This window comes from Myotis davidii, unplaced genomic scaffold (genome assembly GCF_000327345.1).
Source record: "Myotis davidii unplaced genomic scaffold, ASM32734v1 scaffold68, whole genome shotgun sequence".
NCBI classification, from domain to species: Eukaryota; Metazoa; Chordata; class Mammalia; order Chiroptera; family Vespertilionidae; genus Myotis; species Myotis davidii.
In genome coordinates this window covers 7,641,364-7,668,975 of record NW_006300376.1, presented here as the reverse complement: position 1 = coordinate 7,668,975, position 27,612 = coordinate 7,641,364, and the positions used below count along the sequence as shown (strand labels likewise).

Genomic DNA, 27,612 nt, shown 5'->3' with positions numbered 1-27,612 from the left:
TTCCACACCAATTTTTATTTATATTTTGGGGCCTGAAACAAATCTTATAATTACTTCTTCCAAATTACATTTTATGCTCTTAATGGTGTGGTTTACCCCCATTCCACAAGAACAAATATGATGAATACACTAGAAATTTTTTTAAAACCTCTTAAGACAGTTTTTATTAACCAATTCAGACCAATGATTGTCTCAAAAACTGAATCTATTAATTTTCTGGTGGTGTCATTTAGATGATTTCATAATTAAGTTATACATTTAATGAACTTATGTGTAAGTTTTAGCATTCACATCCCAAATCATGGAAGACCTATTTTATAAAATCTTACCATTCAAGGTAAACATACTTCTTTACATGTCAATGAAATGAATTCTCTAAATTATCCATAAAAAAAATATCTATAACACTAATGTGTCTACTAATAATCACACACATCATGACTGTGTTTTTAAAAATATCTACAGATTTAATAAGAGGCTTGCATATTATGGCAGAGTAAATAAAGCTTTCAAATACTGCTTTTGGCTCTAGTTCATATCTTGCCCAAAAATGTGCATATCATAGCCAGCAGAACTTTTCCGTAGAATTTTATTTTGAAAATATTATTTCACTTGAAGATTGATCTAAAAAACATTTTAAGATATGAAAATGTTATACAACTTATCTATTACAAATTAATTGAGTAATTCTACAATTAGGTATACCATGTTAGCTCACCTACATAAAAAATATTGCACACTTTCCTTTATTTTGTCTCCAGATGTGACTGATGTCTAAACTATATAGAATTCTAAACTATTTAAAAGTTATTCTGTGAAATGTCAACTTCATAAATATCAGAACTGAATGCACTGTAAAACAACCATTTTGGTAAACATGCATTTATTCACAGTTGATTTATTTCCTCTAGATAAATGCATAACTGCTCAAAATTATTTAAGAACTATGTAGAGGTAACAAGAGCACACTATACAAATCTATTTCCATCTTCGTTTTGAGGAAATACTGATCTTGGCAAAATTCTGGCTTATTTTAAAATTAACTATTGCTGGTAAAAAGGCATACTTTAAAACATTTCTGTGACCTGCACCTGCTCTTTTTAAATTAAAATTTAAAAGCATTTGTTTTTAGAGACTTATCTGATTATTGTGGCATAAGTGAATAATCACATAAAAATGAACCCTGAAAGCAGCTGAGCATTAAAATGCGTGTAGAGCCTTCATTTTACTTATAAGTTATAACTGCCTTAAATTGCTAGACCACTCACTGAGCCTAATTTTAAGAAACTAACAAAACAAAACCATTTCAAATTATGAGACTGACACAGCCTGCATAATACAGCATTTCTCCACTGAGCTGGTCATATACTTTAAAAAAATATAAATAAATATATTGAATTGTGAGTTTTATTTCTGTAATAACCCCAAAGTGTTTCAAATACACTTCTAAAACAGAAGTGAGTAACTGCAGAATATAGTTCCAGACTTGACTAATAGAGTCAAACACAATCATTCCTTTATAATAACTCCAATTGGTACACTGGCTTGACTGAATCCAGCAATTTCATTTTACAGGAGTGAACCATACTTTATACACAGAGAATATATTACTTGAAAATCCCCTAAATAGGAAAAGTTTAGAAAGCTGTCTAATGATTCCAAATTAAAAGTAAATGTCTGTTTCTGGCCCTCTTCCACACCCTTAAAGTTGGAATTTGACAAAAATCCATGGGTACAAATTTACAAACTTTGACAGACTATTGAGATAAAACCATTTTCTTTGGGGGATATGGGAGGAAGTACCTTTAAAACTTGTTATACAAAGTTCCAGCTGCCTTTTTATAAAAGTACGTTCCTTAGATTAAAATCATAAAATTAAGGTGCAAGAGGTTAACAAAAATGAACTAAAGAGCTTTATTGACATCACAGTACATTCAAGAATAATTTTAAGAATATTACAGCTGAAAGAGAATGGCATGTTTATAGTCTTATTGTGCACTATTTTTTTGAAAAAAAAAAAAGTAATACAAAGAAATCCTATTAACGGAGCAGCATTTGGAAAAAGTACACCTATTTACAGATTAAAAAAAAAAAAATTCTGGTTTCACCTACACAGCCACAATGTGCCTCTATAATGAGACAAGCCCTTAAAACTCATGGAATTTTTTAAACATCATGGCATTCTTGCCACATCATTCCTCAGCGTTTACGACGGAGAGGGGTTGTTGATCTGAAAAAAAGGGAAAGACAAAATTTAAAAATAAAAATGTATTTTAAACTAAAGAATCTGTAATTTTTAAATAACTAATATTATATTTCTAAAATTATTTAAGACTATGATCATTTATCAAGTACCAATCTGAGTTTATTAAAGAGAGAGAGAAAGGACACTTTCAAGTTTGAATAAATTCAGTCAAATTTTTAAAAAAATCAGACAAAATACTTTAAAAAGTATACTACCTTGATCGGGACTTAGACTTGTGTTTGCGGCTTGCCTTCTTACCAGACCTTTGAGATTTCTCCATGGATCGCGATCGACTATGTTTAGGCTTCTTAGCCTTCTTTTCTTTGCTACTTCCTGGAGATTCAGAACTGCTCCTTCCACTAGAATCAGAGCCTGAATGTTTTTTACTATCTTTGGTAGTACTTTTCTTACTATCCTGTCTAGAATCATGTCTGATGATTTTAACAGATATAGAACCACTCCTAGAGAAAGTTCTTTCACTTTCTCGTTTCCTTTTTAACCTATCATCCTGACCACTGAACTTAAAATCTTTTTCTTCCCTTTTTTGTTTCTCTTTTCTTTTATCCTGTTCACGCTCTCTTTCTTTGTCTTTCTTTTTCCTATCTTTATCTATACTTCGACTTCTCTCTTTTTTCCTCTCTTGTTCTTTAGCCTCACCTTTATGTTTATGACTGCTCCCACTAAGATTTCCACGTTGGTCATCAATTTTACGTCTATCTCGACTCCTACTGCGACTGGACCGATTGGTTCGCCTATCCCTTGAGCGACTTCTACTTCTACGTCTCTCTCGGGAAGGACTCCGATTTCTTCGTCTTTCTCTTTCAATGCTATTTCTATTAGATCTTCTCCTTTCTCTAATCTTTACCCTAGCCCTATTGCTGTCTATTTTAATTCTGCGAGAATAACTTCTACTCCTACTACGTCTAGCTTTAATTGTTGGAGATCTACTCCTACTATGTCTCTTTTTCCTTTTAGGAGAAGAAGATCGAGAAGATGTGCGACTACTACCTGAGCTAGAACTGTATGAAGAACTAGAGACAGTACTACTAGTACTACTAGTTCTGCTATTGCTACTGGAACTACCACTACTAGAACTTTCTGATCTACTCCTCCCTTGTTTCTCTTTTTCTTTATGATCTTTTTTTGGTTCTAAAACTGATGTAGTTTCATTTGGAGTTCTTTTCTTTTCATTAACCACATCACCGTCTGTTTCTCTTGCTTCTAGTAATGATAAACTATTTTGCTCTTTATGGATAAATTCATTCATCTCTTTTGTAACCCTTTCAGTTTGTTGCTTTTCTTCTGAAACAGAAAAGACAAAAATATTAAGTCAAATGTACAATGAAAAACTCCCATTACCAGACTATAACAATAGAGCAAGACATAACAACAAAATGACATACGTTGAGCCTGATGTAACCCGAGGACTGTCTGTACTCATTAATTTATACAAAAAACTTCTAAAAAGTCCTCTACTATCTTAGCTACAAATTACTTTTCAATAGTTTTACAAATATATTTCCCCCATTTCAAAACTTTTTAAAAGAACTTTAATAAGAAATAAAAATACACTGAAATGGCTTAACTTATAGCCCCTGAAATTAATCTCTCCCCAGATAAAAGTTTACCTTTCCTAAACTATGTATTTTCTTTTTTTTTTAAATATATTTTATTGATTTTTTTTACAGAGAGGAAGGGAGAGAGATAGAGAGATAGAAACATCGATGAGAGAGAGACATCGGCCAGCTGCCTCCTGCACATCTCCCACTGGGGATGTGCCCGCAACCCAGGTACATGCCCTTGACCGGAATCGAACCCGGGACCTTTCAGTCCGCAAGCCGACGCTCTATCCACTGAGCCAAACCGGTTTCGGCTATATATTTTCAATACTACAATTAACTTTGAGTTTACATTTGATAAAAATTACAAATAAGCCAAAATCCTTAGTTTCAGTTACAACTCACTTATTAATTTCAGTTACAACTCATTTATTATTTTTAATGTAGCCTCAATTCCATCCTTTGATACTTTAGGTTGTTTGAAAAATGTAAAGAAACACAAACAAAACTGAACAAAATTAAGTGAATGTAAAAGTTTATACCTTCCATCTGTTTATCATGTAACAGCTGCTGTTCTTTTTCTTTTCTCCAAAAAGCTTCCTGTTTTTGCCGGATTCGGTGCCGTAATTCCTCATCGTCAGTGTCAGATGACTCAGAGCCTCTGTCACTCCTTTCATCTTCACTGTCTCCTGATCCATAACCACCCAGTCCACCTGTGTGCATAAAGCCCAGTCCATCATATGGAAAAAATATCCTGTGCACTAAAAACTTTTTAAGGTCCAAGAAGAAAGCTCATTTCTTTTTTACATTGCATTTTGTTGGAAGAATCTACTTATTCGGGGTGGGGAGAAGTATAAATTCCAATGCTTAAGAAGTTCATAGGAACCCTCATGAAAATTGATACTTAGTATCTTATTCTTTCTGGAATATTTCATATATTTGTCACCATAAATTAATTGTGATAATGGTTTGTTTTACTGTCCATGCTAACCAATAAAACCATTTAATAGGGTAGTAACAAAGTCTCACACTAAAGCATAATCAATTCAACTACCTTAAAATTTATGATGATCCTAAAAATAGTTCTACAATTAACTTTTTCATTGTTCAAAGCTTAGAAATCCCCAGGTAATATGCTAAGTATTTTTCCCCTAAAAAAATTAGAATACTGTAATTCTGACTGTGCAGAAATGATATGATGCTAAAACTACTCCCCACCCTGAAGTGATCTAAATAGTAATAACAAAATCACATGGGCATTTGGTTCTAGCCATTTTTGTTGATCCTCACGAAGATTAATTTTTGAAATAATGTGGAAAAGGCAAATTCAAGCTTTTATATACTTGATAATATAACATGCAAATAGAAAATTATGAATACATCACTACTATGATAATGTAAGATAAACCCTTTCCTCTATGGTAAACCTAACTTGCTGCAACACAATCTAAATAAAGGTCCTTAAAACCATTAGTGGATAGGTTCCTCTCTCAGGCAACAATTTTGAAAGTGAGCTTAAATACTAGCATGGCTAAATTATAACTATTACAACTTGCCTTATTAACTATGAATTAGTCACCACATCTACAATAATCCCACTGTGAATGCTTTGGTAAAAAAAAAAAAAAAAAGAAAGAAAGAAAAAAGGCAAACCTTTTAGAGACTGATACAACCCTAAGATCTCAGGTTTTATAAACTGAGTAGGAACAGTATAGTTTCAAAAAGTAGAACATGTAGAGACAAGGTAAGCGTGATTTTTCCCTTTTAGGCCCTCTTACAAATAAGGAGAACACTTACCGAGTCCAGTGAGGGAAGCCAGTGCACTGGACTGTGCCAGCTGTTTTGCAGGAGCTTTGTATCACATCAACAACAGGAACAACATGTTAACACAAATAGCCACGATTTCATAGTCATGAGAGTCTATGGTATTGTTAAATCTACTACTATTGCTGCTTCTTGGGGAGAGAAGAAACATTAAAAACATAACATTCATTTTAAACCAGTCTGGCCTTGAAAAGTATAATTCTGATGTGAGTTGAAATTGGTTTATAATGAGGAAAAACGTTGACAGCATATCGGTATTTTTATTTTTGAGGTATGGCCCATAATTTAAATTTTGCTTTCAGTATATTTTTTTAAATGTTACTAAATATATGAGGGCTACGTGGGAGAATCACTAGCTCTGTAAGAATTATAAGTGGTAAACTGTGAAAACTCTGAAGGTTCCTAATTCAATTCATTAGTAAAACTAAACTGCATTAGAAATCATATGCCAATAACATGGTATCTCTAAAAAAAAATCAGGTGAAATAAACTGATCATCATCAAGAATTTTCCACAATACATTTTATAGAACAACAGTGTAATTGTGAATTTGTGCTCAGAGAGGTTGGACAAAACAAAAATATCTGTATAGTTGTAATATGGTGTCTATAAATCTGAACTTTCCAAAAGAGTAAAACATGCAAGAAGAGAATATTCAAATATCTGCTACTATTTCAACAAGGACAACAAAAAAGTCCAGAATAGCCACCAAAACCATAACACCCCCAGAAAAACAAAGCCAAGAACACCCACAATATACCTTTTGTTGCTTTCCGGTGTGCATCTTTAGCTACATAATAAATTTCTTCATCTGTGACATCCAGTAGAATTTCAGTCAAAAGCATTTTTGTCAATAACATCTAAGGAATATATATTGTTTCTAATTAAATTATTATAGTTACTAATAATACAGTTTGACATTTTCAAAAATTTAAAAGGCAAAACTTTAGGGGGTTGGGGGAGCATTGGGGGGGATAAGGCCACATATGTAAGACCTTAATCAATAAAGAAAAAATATTAGCCTGTACTAGTGAAAAAAAGGGCAAAGCTTGATTTTATAAAACATTTCAGATCAGTCATTCCAATGAACAGAATATCTTAAAAATAATTCTCAATTATAAGAATTTTAAAAAATTTCAAAATCATATGAATTAAAGAAATGTTTATTTCTATCGAGACACTGAATTCTAATTCTAGAGACCCTTTGCCCCCTATAGTAAAACATTGTTTAATTACAACAGTGGTATAAGGAAATGTGCTTAGTAATTCCTTTATAAGCTGTGATTTCATATTAGGTGTTACCTGGATTTTGCAGACATTATTATTGCTCAGGAAATCTATATATCAATACATACTTTATACTTGTTTCATGAATTCTCAGTTTAAATGTTTAAGATACCAACCAATAGTTTTTAGAAATTATACCACGTGTACCAGTTAATGATGTGTATCTTGTAATCAAAGAAAACACGATTTCAAGAGAAACATCAAAAGTACTTTATTCAAAGTAATGTCCATCGCTACCTACACATTTCCCCATCTTTCAGGTAATTTATGGTTACCGTCCCAATAGAACTTTTCTTGTTTTGAGGCAAACCATTCAGAGACCCAATTATCCACTTCTTCGTACATTTTGAAGTGCTGCTCAGAAAGTGCATGTGCCATCGATCAGAACAAGTGGTAATCTGAAGGAGCAAGGTCTGGTGAATACAGCCGGTGGGTTAATACTTCCTTTTGTCAGTCACAATTTGATGCAAAAAAAGACTTTCTTTCGTGCTGTTGAAGCAACATTTTACTAATGACTTTTCAGTTTTCCATTTGTCTTTTGTTCAGTTGATGTGGCACCTTTTCCTTCCTTTAAAACAGTGGTTCTCAACCCTCTGGCCCTTTAAATACAGTTCCTCATGTGACCCAACCATAAAATTATTTTCGTTGCTACTTCATAACTGTAATGTTGCTACTGTTATGAATCGTAATGTAAATATCTGATATGCAGGATGGTCTTAGGCGACCCCTGTGAAAGGGTCGTTCAACTGCCAAAGGGGTCTCAACCCACAGGTTGAGAATCGCTGCTTTAAAATCTTTCCCATTGCTTGTAAACGATCGGAAATTGTTTGCTGAGAAACGTTTAATCTTTCTGCAAGTTGTTTTGAGTTTTGACACGCCTCTTCATCCAATAATGCTTGTAATTGTTGGCCTTCAAATTTTTTCGGTTGACCTGGACATTCTTTGTCTTTCACATCGAAATCATCACTTTTAAAGCGTTTAAACCAGCATTCACAAGTATCTTGAGATGGAACATGTTTACCATAAGCTTCCTGAAGTATAAGATAACTTTTTCTTCAAAATAATTAAGTACTTTTCCCGCAAATGCTCCTTTTTTGGCACGAAATTTGACGTTTTTAAGCATAAAAATATCTATGATGTTAACACCTTCAGCAAATTTGACAAATGAAGTTTTGAGGCTTGCTGTCAATACAACAAAACAGCATACATATCAAATCACATATATATCAACATATGTGTAACTCCAACTATTGAAAAAAATCCGCGCCGAGGCCGGTTTGGCTCAGTGGATGGAGCATCGGCCTGCGGACTGGGGGGTCCCAGGTTCGGTTCCGGTCGGGGGCATGTGCCTGGGTTGCGGGCATATCCCCAGTGGGGGATGTGCGGGAGGCAGCTGGTCGATGTTTCTCTGTCATCGATGTTGCGGGCTCTCTGTCTCTCTCCCTTCCTCTCTGTAGAAAATCAATAGAGTATATTTAAAAAAAAAAAAATCCGCATTATTAACTGGTACACCTGGTAAACAAAATAAATCCTATAATATGTTATATGTCAATTATACCTCAAAACAATTTTAATAAAAAATAAATTTACATTTTTACCATTTGATACTCTTTCTCTTCTTCAGTCATCTCTGGTTCACTTTGCTCTTCTTGAGGAACTGGAGATGGACTTCTGGTGACTTTTCCACTGCTTGCAGCCTCAACATTTTCAGCATCTTCATCTTCCTCATCACTATCCTAAAAAAGTAATACTATGTGTAGCCCAAATTTATGCTATAATCAATCATTATCTTGAACATTCTATTTTAAAACCCTAAGTTAAAAAATGTATGAGATAGCCCTGGCTGGTTTTCTCAATGATTATAGAGCATTGGTCTGTGGACCAAAGGGTCTCAGATTCTATTTCCAGTAAAGGGCATGTACCTTGTTTGCAGGCTCAATCCCCTGGGTCAGGACATGTGCAGGAGGCAACCAGTAGATGTGTCTATCTCACATCAATATTTCTCTCTCTCCCCCTTCACTCTCTCTAAAAATTAATGGAAAAAATATCCTTGGGTTAGGATTTTAAAAAAAAACGTATATGAGCCCTAGTTAGTTTGGCTCAGTGGACATTGCATCAGCCCATGGAATGAAGGGTCCCAGGTTCAATTCCGATCAAGGGCATATACCTTGGTTGTAGGCTCGATCCCCGACCCAACCAGGGCACGTGCAGTAGACAACAAATCGACGTGTCTCTCACATCGATGTTTCTCTGTCTCTCCCGCTCCCTTCCACTCTCAAAAAAAAAAAAAAAGGAAAAAAATATCCTCGGGTGAAGATTAACCAAAAAAAAAGTGTATGAAAGAGATATATGAAAATAAAATTTCTCTCTAAATTATATTTTTGCATGACAAATTTCATTTGGTAATTTAGTGTTACCTGAGAGAAAATGTGATTATAAGGTGGTTTAAAATTATTTTAATTATTTTATTAAATTTGCTTATTTTTCTTAGTCAATTTTTTTATTGATTTTAGAGAGACAGGAAGGGGAAGAATAGAGAGAAACATCAGTGAGAGAGAAACATCAATCAGCCTCTGCCGCACACTCCCTATTAGTTAGTGACTGAGCCAGCAACCCGGGCATATGCCTATACCAGCAATGGATGGGTTGATGTTCAGCCACTGAACCACACCGGCTAGACAATTTTTTTTTAAATCCTCACCTGAGGATATGATTTTAGAGAGAGAGGGAGAAAGAAAGATCAATGTGAGAGATAAAGACATCAATCAGTTGCCTCCTGTATGCATCCCAAAAGGGGATCGAACCCACCTTTTGATGCATGGGACGATGCTCCAACAACTTAGCCACCCAACCTTAGTCAATTTTCATCTTTCTTTATAAATAACCAAAGCACATCATGCCCAGAGACTGAATTAATACCCAATATATCTGATGGCTGGAATGAGTGGCTTTTAAAACTTCCGGTAAACAAACCACACTCAGATTATTCAGTGTTAGTTTTACAGCAATTAATATAAGCTATTTACCTAAAATCATGTGACTTAAAATGAAAAATCTATAGTCAGTTTCCAGATCTCAGCTGACCCTGAAACTTAGTGAAATTTGCTTCTTTTTAGCTATTTAATGGACAGATAGATGAGAAATAAGGTCTCCTTCAGATGGAAGAAATGCCAGCAGTTGTCTTGGTCACTGTATAGGTGTTAGGTTTTCAATATCTAAACAGTGTATCTTAAAAAGGGGACTCTACTTTAAGCAAAGAACTGTTCCATAGTCACACTCAGCAATCCTACTAAGTAGAAGACAAGATGATCAGCTAAATACTACTATGGAAAGGCCATTTGAACCAGAAGAAGGTTTCATGTAACACAAGCCCAAAGGCATCTGTAAGGAGAAGGATAATCTCCAAATCCAAACAATTTTTTGACAGTGAAGAAAACCACCAAGCCTGGCCTGTGTGGCTTAATGGTTGAGCATTGACTTATGAACCAGGAGGTCACAATTCAACCGGTCAGGGCACACGCCTGGGTTGTAGGCTCGATCCTCAATGTGGGGCATGCAGAAGGCAGCCAATCAATGATTCTCTCTCATCATAGATGTTTCTGTCTCTCCCTCTCCCTCCCTCTCTGAAATCAATAAAAATATTTTTTAAAAACAACCAAAATACACCAAGTCTGGAAATCCACTATTTCATGCAAAGATTTAAAAAACAAATTTTAAGGTCAACTTTTAGTAGTGGTAGTCTGTTGTTTCTTTATTTCATAACATCCAGAACAAAAACACATCTTTGGCATGGTTCTTTTGTAAAAATAAAGAGTAATTTATGGCTTTTTGTTGAATTTAAGCAAAATCAATGTCTTCTTAAGTCTTAGTAACCTTGCTGTCGTTGAGATTTATTTTTGAAGCAGAAAACAGCCTTTGGAGGAGGACGCTTTTCCTAAGTGGCATATCAGCCAGTGCTATGACTGTCCTACCAGCTAGAACATTATTGCTAAATAAATAATTCCTACACCACCTACATGATGAAGATTTAAATATTTAAAACAATGCTTCCTTCAGTGCTCATGTCAAAAAACTATAGAAGTTATTATATCCTCTGTTACAAGTATACATTTAAATATTCAAAATCGGGGGCAGATTTCTTTCTCTAGTGCTGTTTTAACTAAGTTTTTATTTATAAGCCACCACTGGGGAGTTAGCTATACCACAACAAAAGAATACAAATGTTTGTAAATGTAAGACCTATCTTGCATTTCACTGAAAAATCTCTCCAGAATGAAATGTTTTATAAACTCACTGTATTCTTTCTCCTTGCCCTGCCCTCAATAACACATCTATAATATAAAAAAATAATCCCCAACATACTTACTGAAGGTAATCTCAGGAACATTACTTTAATACTTTTCTATAGGCTAAAATACTTATTTCAATAACCTTTTCACATAGATACCAAATGGAGTTTCAGGTCAAGGAATCTACTCACAAATTTACTTCTCTGAGGTAAACGAGGGCCATCACCTCCTTCAGCATCTTCTGTAGTCTTCTTTTCTTTTTTGGACAACTGTGAACGCTGTTGTTCCATTCTTTCTTTCTCCAACTTCTTTTGCTTTTCACGTTCCATTTTTTCAAGACCTTCCCGAATCCAAGCTGGAAGAGTCCTGCGTTTTACTGCATCTGTTTCACATGGGAAAAAGAAAATTTTTAAGTCAGTTAAGTAAAAATCTAACACATGAGTGCTTTATTCCTGAATGTCTAACTTGTGAATTTCTGGAAAAAGAATACTGGTGCCATTTGAGCGTTTATAATAAATACTATCACTTTCCAGCAAGACAGTGCTAATAAAAACAACCCATTAAACATCACGCTTTTTTAAAAAAATCATCACTTTTAATAGCAGCATAAACATTGTATTAATGTTTACAATTTGCCAAGGCACTATGAAAGCACATTAAACCATCACCTCAATCCTAAAAAAAGCCTTAAATGATCACTATTACTTGATCTCTTTTGCAAATGAGAAAACTGAAACTCAGATATTAGGAGGTGTGCTCAAGGTTACAAAGCCAGTAAGCAATGATATGAGCTACTTCAGAGCCAAACTTACATTACATTGCTTCTTAAAATATGAAGACAGAAGAGAGTCAAACACAAGTCCACTTCACACTGAAAATTCATTTATACAAGTATTCCACCCAGGATACTTTTTTATTCCTTAAGTTATAAAAGAAGTAATAATCTTCCTAAAATGTTTACTTTGTGATAAGAAAAAAAAACTTAAATGTTCTGGTCCATTAAGTGCTGGATTTGGATTTCCAGATATATACTAGTATATATACAAAATTTTGCATTGGGAATAAGTTAGTCCTGTTATTTAAGAATTGAAATGTTCTGCAAAATACTATGGAAAGTGAAATAATGAAAGGAAAATTAATCTTACAGCAGTGTATCAGATGAACTGAGAGTGGAAAGAATCCAGGAAGAAAAACTAGAGGCTTTAAAAGGCGAAAATGAAAAACTAGAAAAGGTGAAAATGCTCACATATTGGTATAATGTATCAAATTGTCAACATTAAAAAAAGCAAAATGCTATAGCCATGATAAGTTTATCTCATCACAAAATCTATGTTTAACTTAAAGTTTTATTTTAAAGAAAATTATTCAAAGTATTTAATACTTTATACAAAATCTCCTCTGAAATTTTAAAGTTTTATGACTAAAAAATAATAGGGTTTTAAAGTGTCAATCCTAATATATCAGAGGTATTAGAACAATTTAAGAAAGTAAGACATCCTTTTTATATGATCAAGAAATCATGCCAATGTGGTTCACTAAACTTAAATAACTACCAATTTGTGGAGGCTCCTGCTTCACAGGAAGTGCAATAGGTGAACGCTGCCGATCCCTGAATGATGATGGCCTTTCTCTTCGATTCTGGGGAGGTGCTGGAGGTCCTGGAGGTCCTGGTTGCCAATAAGGAGGATGAAATCCACCTTGCGGTGGACCAAAAGCAGCCCCATGCTGAAAGAGTATGGCAGTTTATTTTCCTTCCCGTTAATACAATATACACTCTGGGATACACGTGTTATGAATTGGGACAGTAGAAATCCATGTGTGCAGAAAATCCAAGAACTCCATCATTCTAATATCCACCGATATTTCTGTAACCCCAAGAACCTAAGCTTACTTTTCTTAACAGATTTTCTGCCTACATAAATGCGAGAGCCATCTGAAATCCTTCTGATACACTATTTTCAAGTACAGGAAATAATATATATGAACTTTTTCATTCTGAGTCCATTTATAAACTAATCCTTTCACTACCAAGAAACCAAATAAATATCTATTTTTCTATAACCAGAAAACACAAGAAAAAAAATTTTTAATCAATTCCAACTTTCTATTTCTTGTGAATTTAAGTTGTTTCTAAAACCTTGCAAGAAATATCTATTTTAAGCAAAGATAAAAGTTACTGAATCATTACATTAAACTATTTTTTTTAATTTAACCATTTTCAGAGGCGTTTCTAAGCCATTTGCTGACCTCTTTGTCTCGTTAGCAAGGGGATCTACCAGGCAAATGTGGTAGAAGTAGAAGCTCCCTGCCACAAAAACCTATCATTTCTGTATACCAAGTATGAGTATGCAACAAGTATCTGAATATATATGAATAAGATTACTAACTCAAGGTGAATACTGTTTACATTTATGTCTATTACCTATATAGTGATATAATGTATGTTTTTTCAAAATTTTAAATTATAATAGCTTAGTTTATAAGGTAACAACTGCAATCAGTTATTTCAAAATGACACCTATTATTATACTTTAATTAAGAGTGGACCTAGGAGGCAGCTGGTCGATAATTCACTCTCATCATTTATGTTTCTATATCTCCATTCCTCTCTCTGAAATCAATAAAAACATCAATAAAAAAATATATTAAAAAAAAAAAAAAGAGTGGACCTTGGCAGAGTGGTTAGAAAAAAACAATGACACTATTCCCCATAGAGCTCTATGTCCCTAGGAATGAATTAGATGCTACAAAAGAAATTATGTATAATTCCATTAACAAACATGTCATGTCAGAATGGAATAAAAAAGACAACACTAGAAAAAGTCATAACTTTACAGAGAAGAAGGAATTGCATTTAGAAGATCTATATTCTTCAAGTCTTAACCATAATCTATTATTGATAATGTATTCAACTACTGTGCATTTCCTAAACTTTATTGAACATTTAAATATTCCATTTTGAAATTACAAATTAGAAAACAAAACATCATATAACTATTTCACTTACACATTTTTCATTTTATGTATATTTTTCCCTAACAATCTTTTATGCCATTTTCCTAAGCAAATCAGAAAATAAAACTCTTAATGTTTTAATTCTCAAAAATTGATAACTTTTCTGAGACATAATATGCACTTATCTGTATAAAACTGAAAAGTGAAACACATATCTCAGGTACTCTTGATGAGACAAACTTCCAAAGAATGGATTATGTGCACATCTACAGTATTAAAGCAACAAAATATCTTTCACCTGATAGTCAAACTGGTTCACTGGGCCCACTGCAAAATTATCGGGTGGTCCACCAAAGTTGTGATTGTTCTGGTTAAATATATGCCTGTTGTCAGGGGCAAATTCCCCACTGTCCTGACTGTTGCTGTCTTCGGAAGGAGGAACAATGTCCATTGGGCCTGGTGTTGGTGGCATCCATGGCTGATCTGGAGGGGGATGTGGGGGTTGCTGATGCATTCCCCATTCTATTTAGAATTTAGGCATAAAAACATTCAACAGGGAGTTATAACAAAATCAACACAAATTTTTAAGCTCTCAAGAAAGCTAGATTTTTCAGTAAAGAAATAAATATAAAATTTATGACTTCTTGGTCAAATTCCTTTTGTATATCTTAAAAACAAGCAATGAAGTAATAAATCATTCAAATGAGCTAACTCCACTCAATTCATATCCTAAGAAAATGAAAATAAATGCCTCAAATTATTTTTAATAAATGTAACAAAACTCAAAGCAATTTTTGTTGTTGAAGTTTTCTTTATCTGTTCAGTACCACCACCATAAAAATAATGCCTAAGGATTTTTATATAATTTCTTTCTTTCATGAACACATTTATCCTCACAACATCCCTGTGAGGTAGGGGGAAATCAGGTATTTATTATTTATATTTTTTTTTGCCAATTTCAGGAGAGGAAATTGGGCACACAGAAATAAATCACTTGCCAAGGTCACAAAGAAAACCAGTAGAGCAAAGATGGGGAAGTGGATGATGCTAGGGTGAGTCATTTATAAACTTAAACTTGGGAACTAAAACATTTTCAAACTTAAAGTTTAGTTTAGCATAGCTTCAAGAAAACTAGAAATGAACTACATCACAGTATCAAATATTAGAATATTCATTATCCTTTTAAAAGTGATGTTAGAGGATTACTTTCTGAGTTTTCCATTCTTACATTGAAAAACAAAAATAACTACTAATAGGGAAAGGAGAGATGACTTCACCATCAGCACACTTAAATGTAAGATTCCTCTATAAATAAAGTGACTATTAAAAATAATTAATAGCACAAGTTTTGAAAAACTGAACTAGCATCAAGGAATCTAAATCATACTGTGAAGTAAAAAAACAAGCAAGCAAACAAACAAAACAGATAAAAACTTATGGAAGATCTTCACTATCTGAAAAAAAGGGAAGTAAATATGGGTGGAAAGTAGGGGCAGAATATATTTGACAGACTAATCTGTCACATAGTGACACAATTTTTCTTTAGAAACTAGACATGTTTTGCTCTGCCAGTCCTGCTTCTGAAAGGCCAGAGGTTGCAAGAGAGAGATCATAGAATGCTCTCTTCCCTAGATGCCAAGTGAGGTTTCCAGTGTTCCCAGCCCCTGTCAGCCTAGGAATGAAGAACCAAGAAAAGAATCAAACTGAGTGCCACAGTGCTAGCAGACTGAGTACAGAATAATTTTAACCACAAAATTTCAAGATCAAATCTAATTTAAACTGCCTATTCTTCAAGCATTGATTTCAAGAAGTCATAAGTTTAAATAAGCAAATTAAACAATTTAATTTTAATCCTTGTATTTTAAAAACAATCCGAAAATTTGGAAAACATAAACAACAAACCTGGTTGCCACATCCTGTTAAAGTTTGAATCCCCTTGAAAATTCCCATGATTGTTTGGACCAGATTCCATTGTAGACATATCTTGTCCATTTGGCATCATTCCTGGTGGTTGTTCTACCATGCTTTGCTGTCCTGAAGCTTCTCTTTGGGCAATCCAAGCTTGAGCCAATGCAGCCCAATCAATCTGGCCTAATATAATTTAACATAGCAAAATTGAGCATTCAGAATGTAGAAGCTAAAAGAATAGTGCCTCTATGTAAAATAAGCATCTCAGTAATTTATTCCTGGAGATTTTAAATATTACCAAATGTTATGACTAAAAGGACGCTCAGATAACCTGTATTCAGGCTACAAAATAAAACAAACTACTTAAGACTTTCTGAAAAGGATTCCATAAAAACACTCTTAACCAATTAAGTTCTAATATTAACTCATAAGAAATTTATCCTCTGCACTTTAGTTGAGTGAGATACATATATAAATATACATAAATATAAATAAATAAATAATTTTTTTTTATTTTAGAGAGGAAGGGAGAGAAACATGGATCAGCTGCCTCCTGCAGACCCCCTCACTGGGATTGAGCCCCAAACCCGGGCATATGTCTTGACCCGGACCAGAGACCTTTTGGTTGGTGCATGGGATGATGCTCAACTAAGTGAGCCACACCAGCCAGGGCAGTTTACTGAGTTTTTTTTTAACAAATGATCAAACTCACTCATCTATTCTTCAAATAGGTCCTCTTCAGGCCCTACACTGGATTCTACAGATCTCAGATGAGTGTAACTACCCCTATTCCTCCTCATAGTCACCCTTCTTTAGTTTCAGCTCCCTTCTCTAGTCAAAGTACCTCTATCACAACTTATTAGTCATTCTTTACTCACATTTATTGTCCCCAATAATTTAAGGTCCTCCTTTATTTCTCAAATATCTATACTTAACATTTTAAGATCTAATATTATTAATAAAGGAAAAAAAGTAAAATAAGATAGTTTTTCAGATCTATTTAGTCAAGATTAAAAAGGTATTCTCATACATTTTTAAAAAATATTATTTTTATTGATCTCAGAGAGGAAGGGAGAGTGAGAGAGAGAAACAACAATGATGAGAGAGAATCACTGATTGGCTAACACCTTCTGGGGATTGAGCCCACAACACGGGCATGAGCCCTGACTAGGAATCTAACTGTGACCTCCTGGTTCACAGGTGGATGCTCAACTGCTGAGTCACATTGCTGGGCTTATTCTCATACATTTTGATGGAAACATAAATTGGCATAATCCTCATGAAGTTAAACTTGGCAGTGTCTACCTAAAACTTTCCAAATATGCAACTGTGATCTTGATATTTTTACTAAGAAAATAAAAATAATTGGACACATAAATAACGATATATATACAAAATTATGATAATTATTTTTAAAAGTAAAAAACTATAGCCCAACCTGTATAGCTCAATGGTTGAGTGTCGACCCATGTGCCAGGAAGTTACAGTTAAATTCCCAGTCAGGGCACATACATGGGTTGTAGGGTCGATCCCCAGTAGGTATTGTGCAGGAGGCAGCCAATCAATGGTTCTCTCTCATCACTGATGTTTCTCTCTCTCTCTCTGAAATCAATAAAAATATATTTTAAAAAATAAAAACGACAATCATCCAAAAGTGGATCAATTAAATTATGGTATCCTCCTATAATAGAATGCTATGTAGCTATTGAAAAAATAAGTTCAGATTAACCTAATAAAGGCAGGGCATTGGAAGGGATCATATCAATGAAACAAAATTGGCCATGAGTCAATAACTATCAAAGCTAAGTAACAAATGGGGGTTCCCTATACTCTTTTCTACATCTGTATATGCTTGAAATGTTCCATAATAAAGAGAAATGACTTAGCATACCATCAATTGACTATGCTCTACACTGAATTATAAGATTTAGAATTAAGAGAAGTATGCTTTACTTAAATTACACGTTTAAGAAAGATTTTCTACTTTCTTAGAAAAAAAGAACTAAGTCAGTTTTAAAGATTAAATACTGACCACAAAATGATCCAATAAACCAATTCCAATTCCATCTTCCTTAATCCCATCAAATTATTTCCCACTTATCTCCACATCTCTCTTCTTGCCCACCCTCCGATTTCGGTTTATTTCCTTACTTGGATCCTGCTGGTGCTGGAATGACTGCATCCACTGCTGTTGGTTCAATGGCCATTGCTGCCAAGGCTGTCCTCCTTGATCCCACATCCTGACTTTAAAAATATATTTGATTTTCTATTTTCAACAAAATGAACATAGTTTAAAAATGAGAATGAGAGTTCTTTAATTTTAAAAGCTCACACAGAAAATATTATACAATAATACATTTATGTGATCAGAGCTCTAAAATTCTGGTCAATAGGTTGCCAGAGGCAACTGGAATTTTTAGGTTGGCAAGCAAAAATAGAAAATTTCATGTTAATACTGGTATCAGAATTTGGTGGTAGGCATTGCTCAAATCAATTTAGCTCAAAAAGGAAAAAAAAATCTAATTTTTCCCAATATAAATCTCTTGAAATATAATTACTTTGAAAATAATAAGAAAAAAAATGTGATTTCATCTCCCCCAGCCAAGATTCCTTGAAGAGAATAACCAAATAACTCTAATAATGAACGAGAACTCTCCCTTATAAATAACTATGGCTAGTGAATGCTTAAGGTAAAATCAATTTAGAAAACTGCCATATTGCCAAACCTAATAGAACAACTGATTCAGACAATCTTAGAAGCAATGGGAAATCACAAATTGAAAAGTTGCCAAAATATCACCCTACAGATTTAATAATCTGTAATAGTGCCACCTCGTAAGATATGATATTATGTCCCCAGAATCATTTGAATAAATACTTTCACCAAAAATGTTTAATTGAATCCAACTGAGCTTTTCTATCTTACTTCTAGTGTGAAGGAACTATAAGGGGACGAAGGAATGAGATAAACAGTATCAAAGAAACAATCAGATAAATCCAGAAGGTGAGATAGTTTACTGGACCAGGTTTCTTACATGTAAACAGCATGAAAAAGACTGGGGAAGAGAACATATGTTAACAACTATTAAATCTACATAATGGATATGGGGGAGAGGGTCATCACACTAGTTTACCTTTCTGTAAACTAGTTTGAAAACTTTCATAACACAAAGTTTAAATTCCTACAAGTCTAATATCTTTGTACTTTATACAACCCTCTTCAAGAACCAATGACACACATGGTAAGCAGCATATGTTTCTTCAATTTTGTACCTTAGGGCTTAGTATAAAATAGGCATTAAATAAATGTTTACTAAACTAATCCTTCTAGAGTCTAGAATCTAGACTGACCCTTTCCTCTAAAAACAAGGCAAAAGCCTTAATATTGCAGGATCACAAAAAACAGAGAAGCCAAATAATAAGAAAGTAAAACACACCAACTCAAATGAGACAGTTGGCTATTATAACTCAGGCTCTTAAAGAGTTTGCAACTCCAGTCTTTGTAGCATTTTTATAATTCTATCAATGGCAGGTGCTGACTTCTCAATTGAAGAGCACTGTGAATTAGGGAAGATGCATTCGTTTGTTACCTTGACTTACTTAAGAATTAGTGCACTTATCTACTGGTTGCATGAATATAGTCTATTATAAAGGCATTATTAGCATACGGCTAAAGAGGCACTACACAACACCCCAGTTGAAGCCAACAATTGAACTGGTTAAATATACTTTTCTAATCTCTCTTGAGATTTTCATTCCTCTCCCTATTCCCCGCCCCCTCTTCTTTTCCAACTTTACCTTTAAAGCCCTTTAAAAACTAAATGACTCATTACAGCCCTTGAAAAGTAACTTCACTTATAACTTGAATTAAAAGGTAACAATAAAGAGGAAACGCCCAAAAGAAATATCAACTGATATTTTGACTGACCTTAGAGATTCACCTTCTGTTTAAAATTTAGACAGATTCAGACTACAGCTTGGAAGCATAGCAGCAAAATTACTTATGCCCTGAAAAAAAAAAGTATAAGTTTGCTCTTAGATTATGAAAAATTAGAATAAAAAGATACTTTAGAGATGTAACATGAAAATGTGATCATCTCCAAATTATTTTGGAACTTATTCTTTTATTAACTATAATGAGAAAGTATTTACCATTATAAGGTTAAGGGAAACAGGTACATCAGAAATGGGAAGGCAACACTTTTTAACATCTTTTTCTTTCAAAATATCTTTTTTATTTACAATAAAATACCTTTATTTATTAACAATAACAAAACAGTGTCAAACCATCTAGGGATTGTTAAATATGCTGAGAAAAAAGGAACAAACATTTGAAAAGAAGATCTCATCCACCTGGTATTAGCTTAAGTGGTACAAGTGAGGCAATAAAATGCATTAATTCAGATTTTTCTATGGAATTTTAAGTTTAAAAGTTAACAGAAGTAGGTGAGAACAGTCTGTCCCTCAAACAGATTCTTCCCGTTAGGATCAGAGCTTTTCAAAAGTTGATAGAAAAACAAATCTATTCATCTTTTATCTTCCATAAGGTACAGGACAGCTTCCTCCACATAGCAATTACTAAACACCAAACAAATAAAATGGTCTGTAGCTCCATCTTTTTGTTCACTTTCAAAAATTTAAGAGAAAAAGAAAGAGAAATCTACAGATTATTAAAAAATATAATTTTATTTATTTTTTACAGAGAGGAAGGGAGAGAAACAGAGTTAGAAACATCGATAGGCTGCCTCCTGCACACCTCCCACTGGAGATGTGCCCGCAACCAAGGTACATGCCCTTGATCGGAATCGAACCTGGGACCCTTGAGTGTGCCTCTTCCACAAAATACCACATACAGGCACGTACAGTGTGATTGAAACTTCGCAGCCCATGCGCAGAAGTCGGTATTTTGTGGAAGAGCCACACTCAAGGGGCCAAAGAGCTGCATGTGGCTCGCGAGCCGCAGTTTGCCGAGCCGCAGTTTGCCGACCACTGGAACCGTTAGGGCATCTACAGATTTTTTAAGATATGAAGAATCAAAGAAAGTTGATCAGCACAGTCCATAATGACTGGTATAAGCAATAACAATTATACAAGTCATATAAATGTGAGGCTTTGGGCAAATTAACTCTGTGTCATTTTCTTATGAAGGATTTGGAGTAATCTTCTGTTATCTAGTCCAAAAAAGGTACCTCTGATTATGAGAACAAAATTGAGTTGTGTTGAATTTTGTAAAGTGACAGGTTTTAAGAAAAGACTTGGTATACTTGAATATTTAACATAAACTTGTATTTATGTTTCAGCATCTTGAACAATGTTTGATAGTTTCATTAATTATTCTTAACTCAAGAAGAAAATTGTGTGTTGCCGAAACCGGTTTGGCTCAGTGGATAGAGCGTCAGCTTGCGGACTGAAGGGTCCCGGTTCGATTCCGGTCAAGGGCATGTACCTGGGTTGCGGGCACATCCCCGGTGGGAGATGTGCAGGAGGCAGCTGATGGATGTTCCTCTCTTATCGATGTTTCTAACTCTCTCTCTCCCTTCCTCTCTGTAAAATATCAATAAAAATATATTTTAAAAAAAAAAGAAGAAAATTGTGATTTGATGGCAAGGATTTAAATGCCCTATTCTTGCCCGGCCAGCATGGCTCAGTGGTTGAGCATCGACCCATGAACCAACATGGTCAGGGTACATGCCCGGGTTGCAGGCTAGGTCCACAGTGTGGGGCATTCAGGAGGCAGCCTATCAATGATTCTCTCTCATCATTGATGTTTCTATCTCTCCCTCTCCCTTCCTCTCTGAAATCAATAAAAAAATAAATAAAAAACAAAAGCCCTACTTTTTCTTCCTTCATTTTCACCATAAAATCTGCAACAAATGCAAAATCTGGAAAACAAAAGGAATATGAAGGCACACCTGGCAATAATAAAAAATACGTATCTTTTAATTTCATTATGGTTTAGTGAAATAATATAGCCTTGTTCTGACTATGTTACTGACTAAAAATGACATTTACACATTGGCTTAATGATTTGGAAAATAATAACTGTTAAAGATGGGTAATAAGTTCCTACTCTACCTTTGTACTCTCTGAAAATTTCCACAATAAGTTAAAGATAATAAAGAATACTTGTTATAGAGAATCTTATATTGAATTTTCATGTGTTTTTTTGTCTTGGCTCACATAAGAATCTTCTTGAGGGACAGAAGAAATCTTATAATTTAAAAATTCCCTAGCATTTGGCCCAAAGTATTATTTTCCTTTAACCTTAATATTAAAGATCCTTATTCTCAACTTCGAAAGTTTGTAAGACTTTGTTTATTGTCAAGCCAGACTGTAAGATTTTCCCTTTATGAGGTTTAATTAACTGCTATTTTCTTGGAAATAACTGGGATTTGGAAAGAAAAGAAAGATCAATAACCACTGTTTGCATTAGATCATCCAAGTTATCACACTGGGCTGTAAAGACCTAGCTTATAGCTATGTCCAGTGTTATAGACTGACCTGTGTCCCCGAGAAATATGCTGAAGTCCCTACCCCCACTCCCATAAATTGTGAATGTGATCTTATTTGGAAATAGGGTGTTTGCAGATGTATTCAAGTTAAAATAAGGTCATACTGGATTAAGGTGGGTCCTAATCCAATGTGGTTGGTGTCCTTGTAAGAACACACACACATCACCACCACCACCATGTAACAAACCAAAGAGCAGACACTGGACAGACATATCCACAGCCAAGGATTGCTGGAAACCACCAGAAGCTAGGAAGGGGCAAGGAAGAATCCTCCCCTATAGAAGAGGGAGAGAGGGAGGAGAAGAAGAGAGTGAGAAGGAGAAAGAGAGAGACAGAGACAGACAGAACAAGCAAGCCAGAATGGCCCTGCCAAAACCTATATTACAGACTTCTAGCCTGGAGAACTGTGAAAGAATACATTTCTGCTATTTTAGGCCACTGAGTTTGTGGTAATTTATTACAGCATTCCTAAGAAACTAATACAATCAGAAATGACCATCATTCATCTTACCCATTTCTTAGATGACAATATATTAGAACACTGCACTTTGAGGTTCTTATAAATACCTGTTTAAATGACAGTCACTGACTGTGTGAGAAGATGAACGAAAAGGAAAATGTAATTTTTATTGTTGTTGTTGTTAATCCTCACCGGAGGATATTTTTTTGCATTGCTTTTCCGAGTGGAAAGGAGGGAAGAGAGAGACAAAGGAGAGAGAAACATGGGTGTGAGACACATCAACTGGTTGCCTCCCACACCAGGGATTGAACCTGCAACCCAGGTACTTGCCCTTGACACAGAATCAAACCTGAAACCCTTCCATGCACCAAACCTGAAACCCTCCTGTGCACGGGCCAACGCTCGAACTGGCCAGGGTGAAAATGTAATGTTTTAAAGACCTTAAGCATCAACTGCAAAATCAAAGATACATAGAAGCACATCTATCCTTTGATACATATAGTCAAATGTTTCTCACATCAAATATAAAGTTTAGAAACTACCAACTACAATAATCCTCTTCTCCCCTGCCCTTTCAGTCCTACACACCAGATGACTGATGTCAAAATAAAAAAATTAATTTGTTCAAATTAGGTGGAAATGGCACTAGTAAAGGTTAACGTTACAATAATTTAAAATGTGGTAAAAAAAATTTTTTTTTGCTATTTCATTTGACGCATTTTGATATATACTGGAATACTTTGCAGCTTGCAGCTTAGCAGATTTAAAAAATATTGGAAAATTGGATAGTTTGGTTATAAAAGTAATAACAGCCCTGACCGGTTTGGTCAGTGGACAGAGTGTCAGCCTGCGGACTGAAGGGTCCCAGGTTCGATTCTGGTCAAGGGCATGTACCTTGGTTGTGGGCACATCCCCAATGGGGGGTGCGCAAGAGGCAGCTGATCAATGTTTCTCTCTCACTGATGTTTCTAACTCTCTATCCCTCTCCCTTCCTCTCTGTAAAAAAAAATCAATAAAAAATATATTTTTTTAAAAATAACTGAAAAATAAATGAGCGAGAGCCTAAAGGTAACAACATCCCAGTAGCAACAAGTACATATAGTATCTTGGTTCTAATGCCATTCTACAATAAAAGGAATCAGGGATCCTTAGAGAGAGAGCCGATTCTTAGGATTGGGGACATACAAAATGAGCCTGGAGTACTAAGAAGAAAGAAAGAGCATTAAAAAAAAGAAAGAAGGAAGGAAGGAAGGTCGGTCAAAAGTACAAAGCCAACTGAAAGAGCTCCTAAAATCCAAAACTGAAAAAAATTTGAACAAAATAAAATAGTACTGATACAAATATTTATGAGTCCATGCTGATATAAATAAATGATTGAATAAATGGGAAGGAAGAGACAAATCTCCCATGGAGAATTCCAAATAAATTATGTGGATATTCTCCACTCCTGAATTATGAACTGTGCAAAGGGACTTCCTCCTAATAAGTACAGTATAAAAGGAGTGAATAGGGGAGAGTAACTTGACAAACACTACTTTAAGCAGATGACCGAAGTCAATCTCAATGTGATGTCATTTTTATAGTCTACTAGAGGCCCGGTGCATGAAATTCTGCAAGAGTAGGCCTTCCTTCCCCAACTGTCTCACCGGCAGGCACCCAGGACCGGGCTTCCCTTGCAGCCCAGCTTCGTCAGGAAGGACGTCCGGTCTATTAGCTTATTACATTTTTATTATTATAGACTAGAGGCCCAGTGCACAAAATTCATGCAAGCATAGCCGGCTGCCACGCGGCCCCATGGCCCCCGCCCCCCACACTGGTTGTTCCAGAAGGTTGGTCTGCCATCCGGTCTAATTAGCATATTAGTTCTTTATTATATAGGATACCCTTGATTGGATGCCTGTGATCTTCCTCTCTAAAACCCATAACACCAATCTTATCATGAAAACATCAGATAAATTGCAACAACAAGGCATCCTACAATATACCTGACCAGTACTCTTCAAAACTGTCAAGGTCACTGTATTAGTGTGCTAGGCCTGCCATAACTAAGTACCACAAACTAAGTAGTTTAAATAACAGAAATTTATTTCCTCATAGTTTTGGAGGCTAGAAGTCCAAGATCGAAGTATCAGCAGGGTGAGTTTCATTCTGAGGTCTATATCCTTAGTCTGCAGATGAATGACTCCTCCCTATGTCTATGTTACTGGGGAGATGATGAGACCTCGGTTCTTGTCTTCTTGATAGAAAGGTTTCAATCAAGAGACAAAGTATAGCTGAAACCGGTTTGGCTCAGTGGAGCGTCGGCCTGCAGACTGAAGAGTCCCGGGTTCGATTCCGGTCAAGGGCATGTACCTGGGTTGCGGGCACATCCCCAGGGGGCGGCTGATCGATGTTTCTCTCTCATTAATGTTTCTGACTCTCTATCTCTCTCCCTTCCTCTCTGTAAAAATCAATAAAATATATTTTTTAAAAAAAGAGACAAAGTACAGAAAAGCAAGCAGTAATTTATTGACCGCAGCAAATACACACTTAGGACAGTGAAACAAGGACCATTTCTCCTCTGGTTGCAAGTCTCATGGGGTCTCTCTCTTAGAGGTTAGGGGATATGTGCCTGTGGGGGAAGGAAAGGGAAGGGAATGAATGAGTGTGCTCCTTGGAGGGAAAATGCACCCATCATCTTCATTTTCAGGGGGTTTTAAAGGCTGGACATTTAGGGGAGTTCTTAGGGGAGAATCAATAGAATATTCGTCAGCTTTATGCTGATGTACCAAAATGAGATTTATTCTCTTAATCTGTCTATCCTTGGGTGTGGTTGGAAAACTGCACTAATTGGATTTCTGTTATCTGTCTCCCTGAGTAGGATAATTCAAGCTATTGACCCTCTGGCTGGAGAGAAGTACATTTACTCTTAAGTGTCCACGATTCAGAGAGATAGGATTTACTAGGCAGCTGCAAACTGCTATTTAACTATCTGTCTTAGTTTCCCTACCTAGTCCACTTAACCCTGGAATTTTCCTAGCTTCTTACTATTTTAAATCTTTACATGCTCTCCCCGCTGTGTCTTAATCTTCTTTTCTTGTAAGGACACCAATCGTAATGGTTAGGGTCTACTCTAATGACCTCATTTTATTTCTTTATAGACACTATATCTTTGCATTGCTTTTCAGAGTTTTCGGAAGAAGAGAGAGAGAGAGAGAAACAAAGGAGAGAGAAACATGGGTGTGAGATAGTGTCACATTCTGAGGTACCAAAGTTAGAATTTCAACATGAATTTTGGAGGGATACAATTCAGCCTGTAACAGTCACTGAAAACAAGAAAAGCCTGAGAAATGGTCACAACCAAGAGAAGACTGAAGACACATAATAACTAAATATTATTTGGTATCCTAAATGGGGTCATGCGACACAAAAAAAGAAAGGTGGATTAAAATTTAGGAAACATGAATAAACGTGAACTTTAGTTAATAATGTGTCAACATTGTGTCCATTAATAATAATGTATCCATAGATTGTGCAACAAATGTATCATACTCATGTACATTAATAACAAGAGAAACTGTGTGTAAAGGGGGTTTGGGTTGATTACTTGGGAATTCTGTACTATCTGCTCACTTTTTCTGTAAATCAAAAACTGTTCTAAAAAATAAAGTCTATTCGTAAAAAAATAATAATAATTAAATATAGTTTCATGAACATCTTAAAAGAACTTATTGTTGTTACTTTCCCAATAGCCCCAGGATGCTTTACAAAGTAGTCACACAAGTGAGTCCTTATAAAGTGTTCTGGTCTGTTTTTATTGCTTTTGCCTTGCTGCACTCCAATCAGAAATTCCAAGTTGTTTTGCTCTTTTATGAGCTAACCACCGATAATCAAAATTTGTCAAGTGCCCAAGATGTTCAGATGACAATACCCATCGCAGGATAATACCACTAAAATATTGGACACTGCCTCTTCCACTAGTGAAACTTCATGCAAGATGCCCATCACTGGATAAAACGAGATTACAAACTAAGGAAGCTAATTATAGTCAACAGGACGCATTTGCCCTTGGCTGCGCCTGCGTAGTCAGAGCTGCACAGCGCAAAAGGTCCAGGTCCGGGTCCTCCGCCGCCTCCGCCCCCCTCGCAACCCGCTCCCCACACCACTGCGCACGCGCAGTGCTTAACGGCAGGTCAGGAGCCCCAGAATTAGTCCCTTCTCATCCGAGAAGGAAACTCTCATAGTTAAGAGAAAGGGGTGGTGAGCACTCTCCTTCATGGCAACATCTCCTTTTTATCGAGAGGACCGGTTTGATTCACCAAGTCAGGCAGACCCCGCGGCTTTAAGGGGATGAGGTGCCAGCGGTAGCGCCAAGCAGCGTAAGCAGCCTACGTGTTTTAAGTTATGCTACCTTCGCCACAGAAACCACGAAGTTTGTAACGGCCCGGCAAGTCCCCACGCGTAACTGTTTTCCACCACTTACTGTGATTCCGGAATACGGTTGCCGCCACCGTTCCTGTAATACCTCCAACCCTTTCGCTGCTTCTACTTCTTCCCGAACAAGACAAGATGGCGCCCGAGTGGTCTCACCCGG

General features: G+C 35.5%; 1 protein-coding gene across 5 annotated transcripts; it reads right to left on the bottom strand.

The window, feature by feature from the left end:
• PNISR (PNN-interacting serine/arginine-rich protein) lies at window positions 1-27,612 on the bottom strand. Of its 5 annotated transcripts, none has more exons than XM_015572734.1 (13): window positions 27,498-27,612; window positions 19,996-20,075; window positions 18,219-18,333; window positions 16,062-16,250; window positions 14,458-14,642; window positions 12,758-12,929; window positions 11,396-11,586; window positions 8,514-8,651; window positions 6,389-6,488; window positions 5,602-5,655; window positions 4,347-4,517; window positions 2,461-3,547; window positions 1-2,230 (listed from the first exon to the last, which is right to left on the bottom strand). In XM_015572734.1, the coding sequence occupies exons 3-13, from the start codon at window positions 18,304-18,306 to the stop codon at window positions 2,200-2,202; spliced, it is 2,406 nt and encodes an 801-aa protein (XP_015428220.1). In that variant the 5' UTR covers window positions 18,307-18,333; window positions 19,996-20,075; window positions 27,498-27,612; the 3' UTR covers window positions 1-2,199. The 5 variants fall into 5 exon arrangements, with proteins under 5 accessions (XP_015428220.1, XP_006777297.1, XP_006777299.1 ...); XM_006777234.2 differs by having other exon boundaries at window positions 14,458-14,681; window positions 27,498-27,611; XM_006777236.2 differs by having other exon boundaries at window positions 14,458-14,681; window positions 18,219-18,311; window positions 27,498-27,611.

What these genes read in the sequence shown, in the direction of transcription:
- PNISR (XM_006777234.2), bottom strand. Translation starts at nt 18,306, where the DNA reads ATGTGGGATCAAGGAGGACAGCCTTGGCAGCAATGGCCATTGAACCAA. An exon ending in TAACAGGATGTGGCAACCAG is followed by an intron (nt 14,682 to 16,061) that starts GTTTGTTGTTTA and finishes AATTCTAAATAG; the next exon opens with AATGGGGAATGCATCAGCAA. An exon ending in GGCTTCCCTCACTGGACTCG is followed by an intron (nt 4,518 to 5,601) that starts GTAAGTGTTCTC and finishes TTATGCACACAG; the next exon opens with GTGGACTGGGTGGTTATGGA.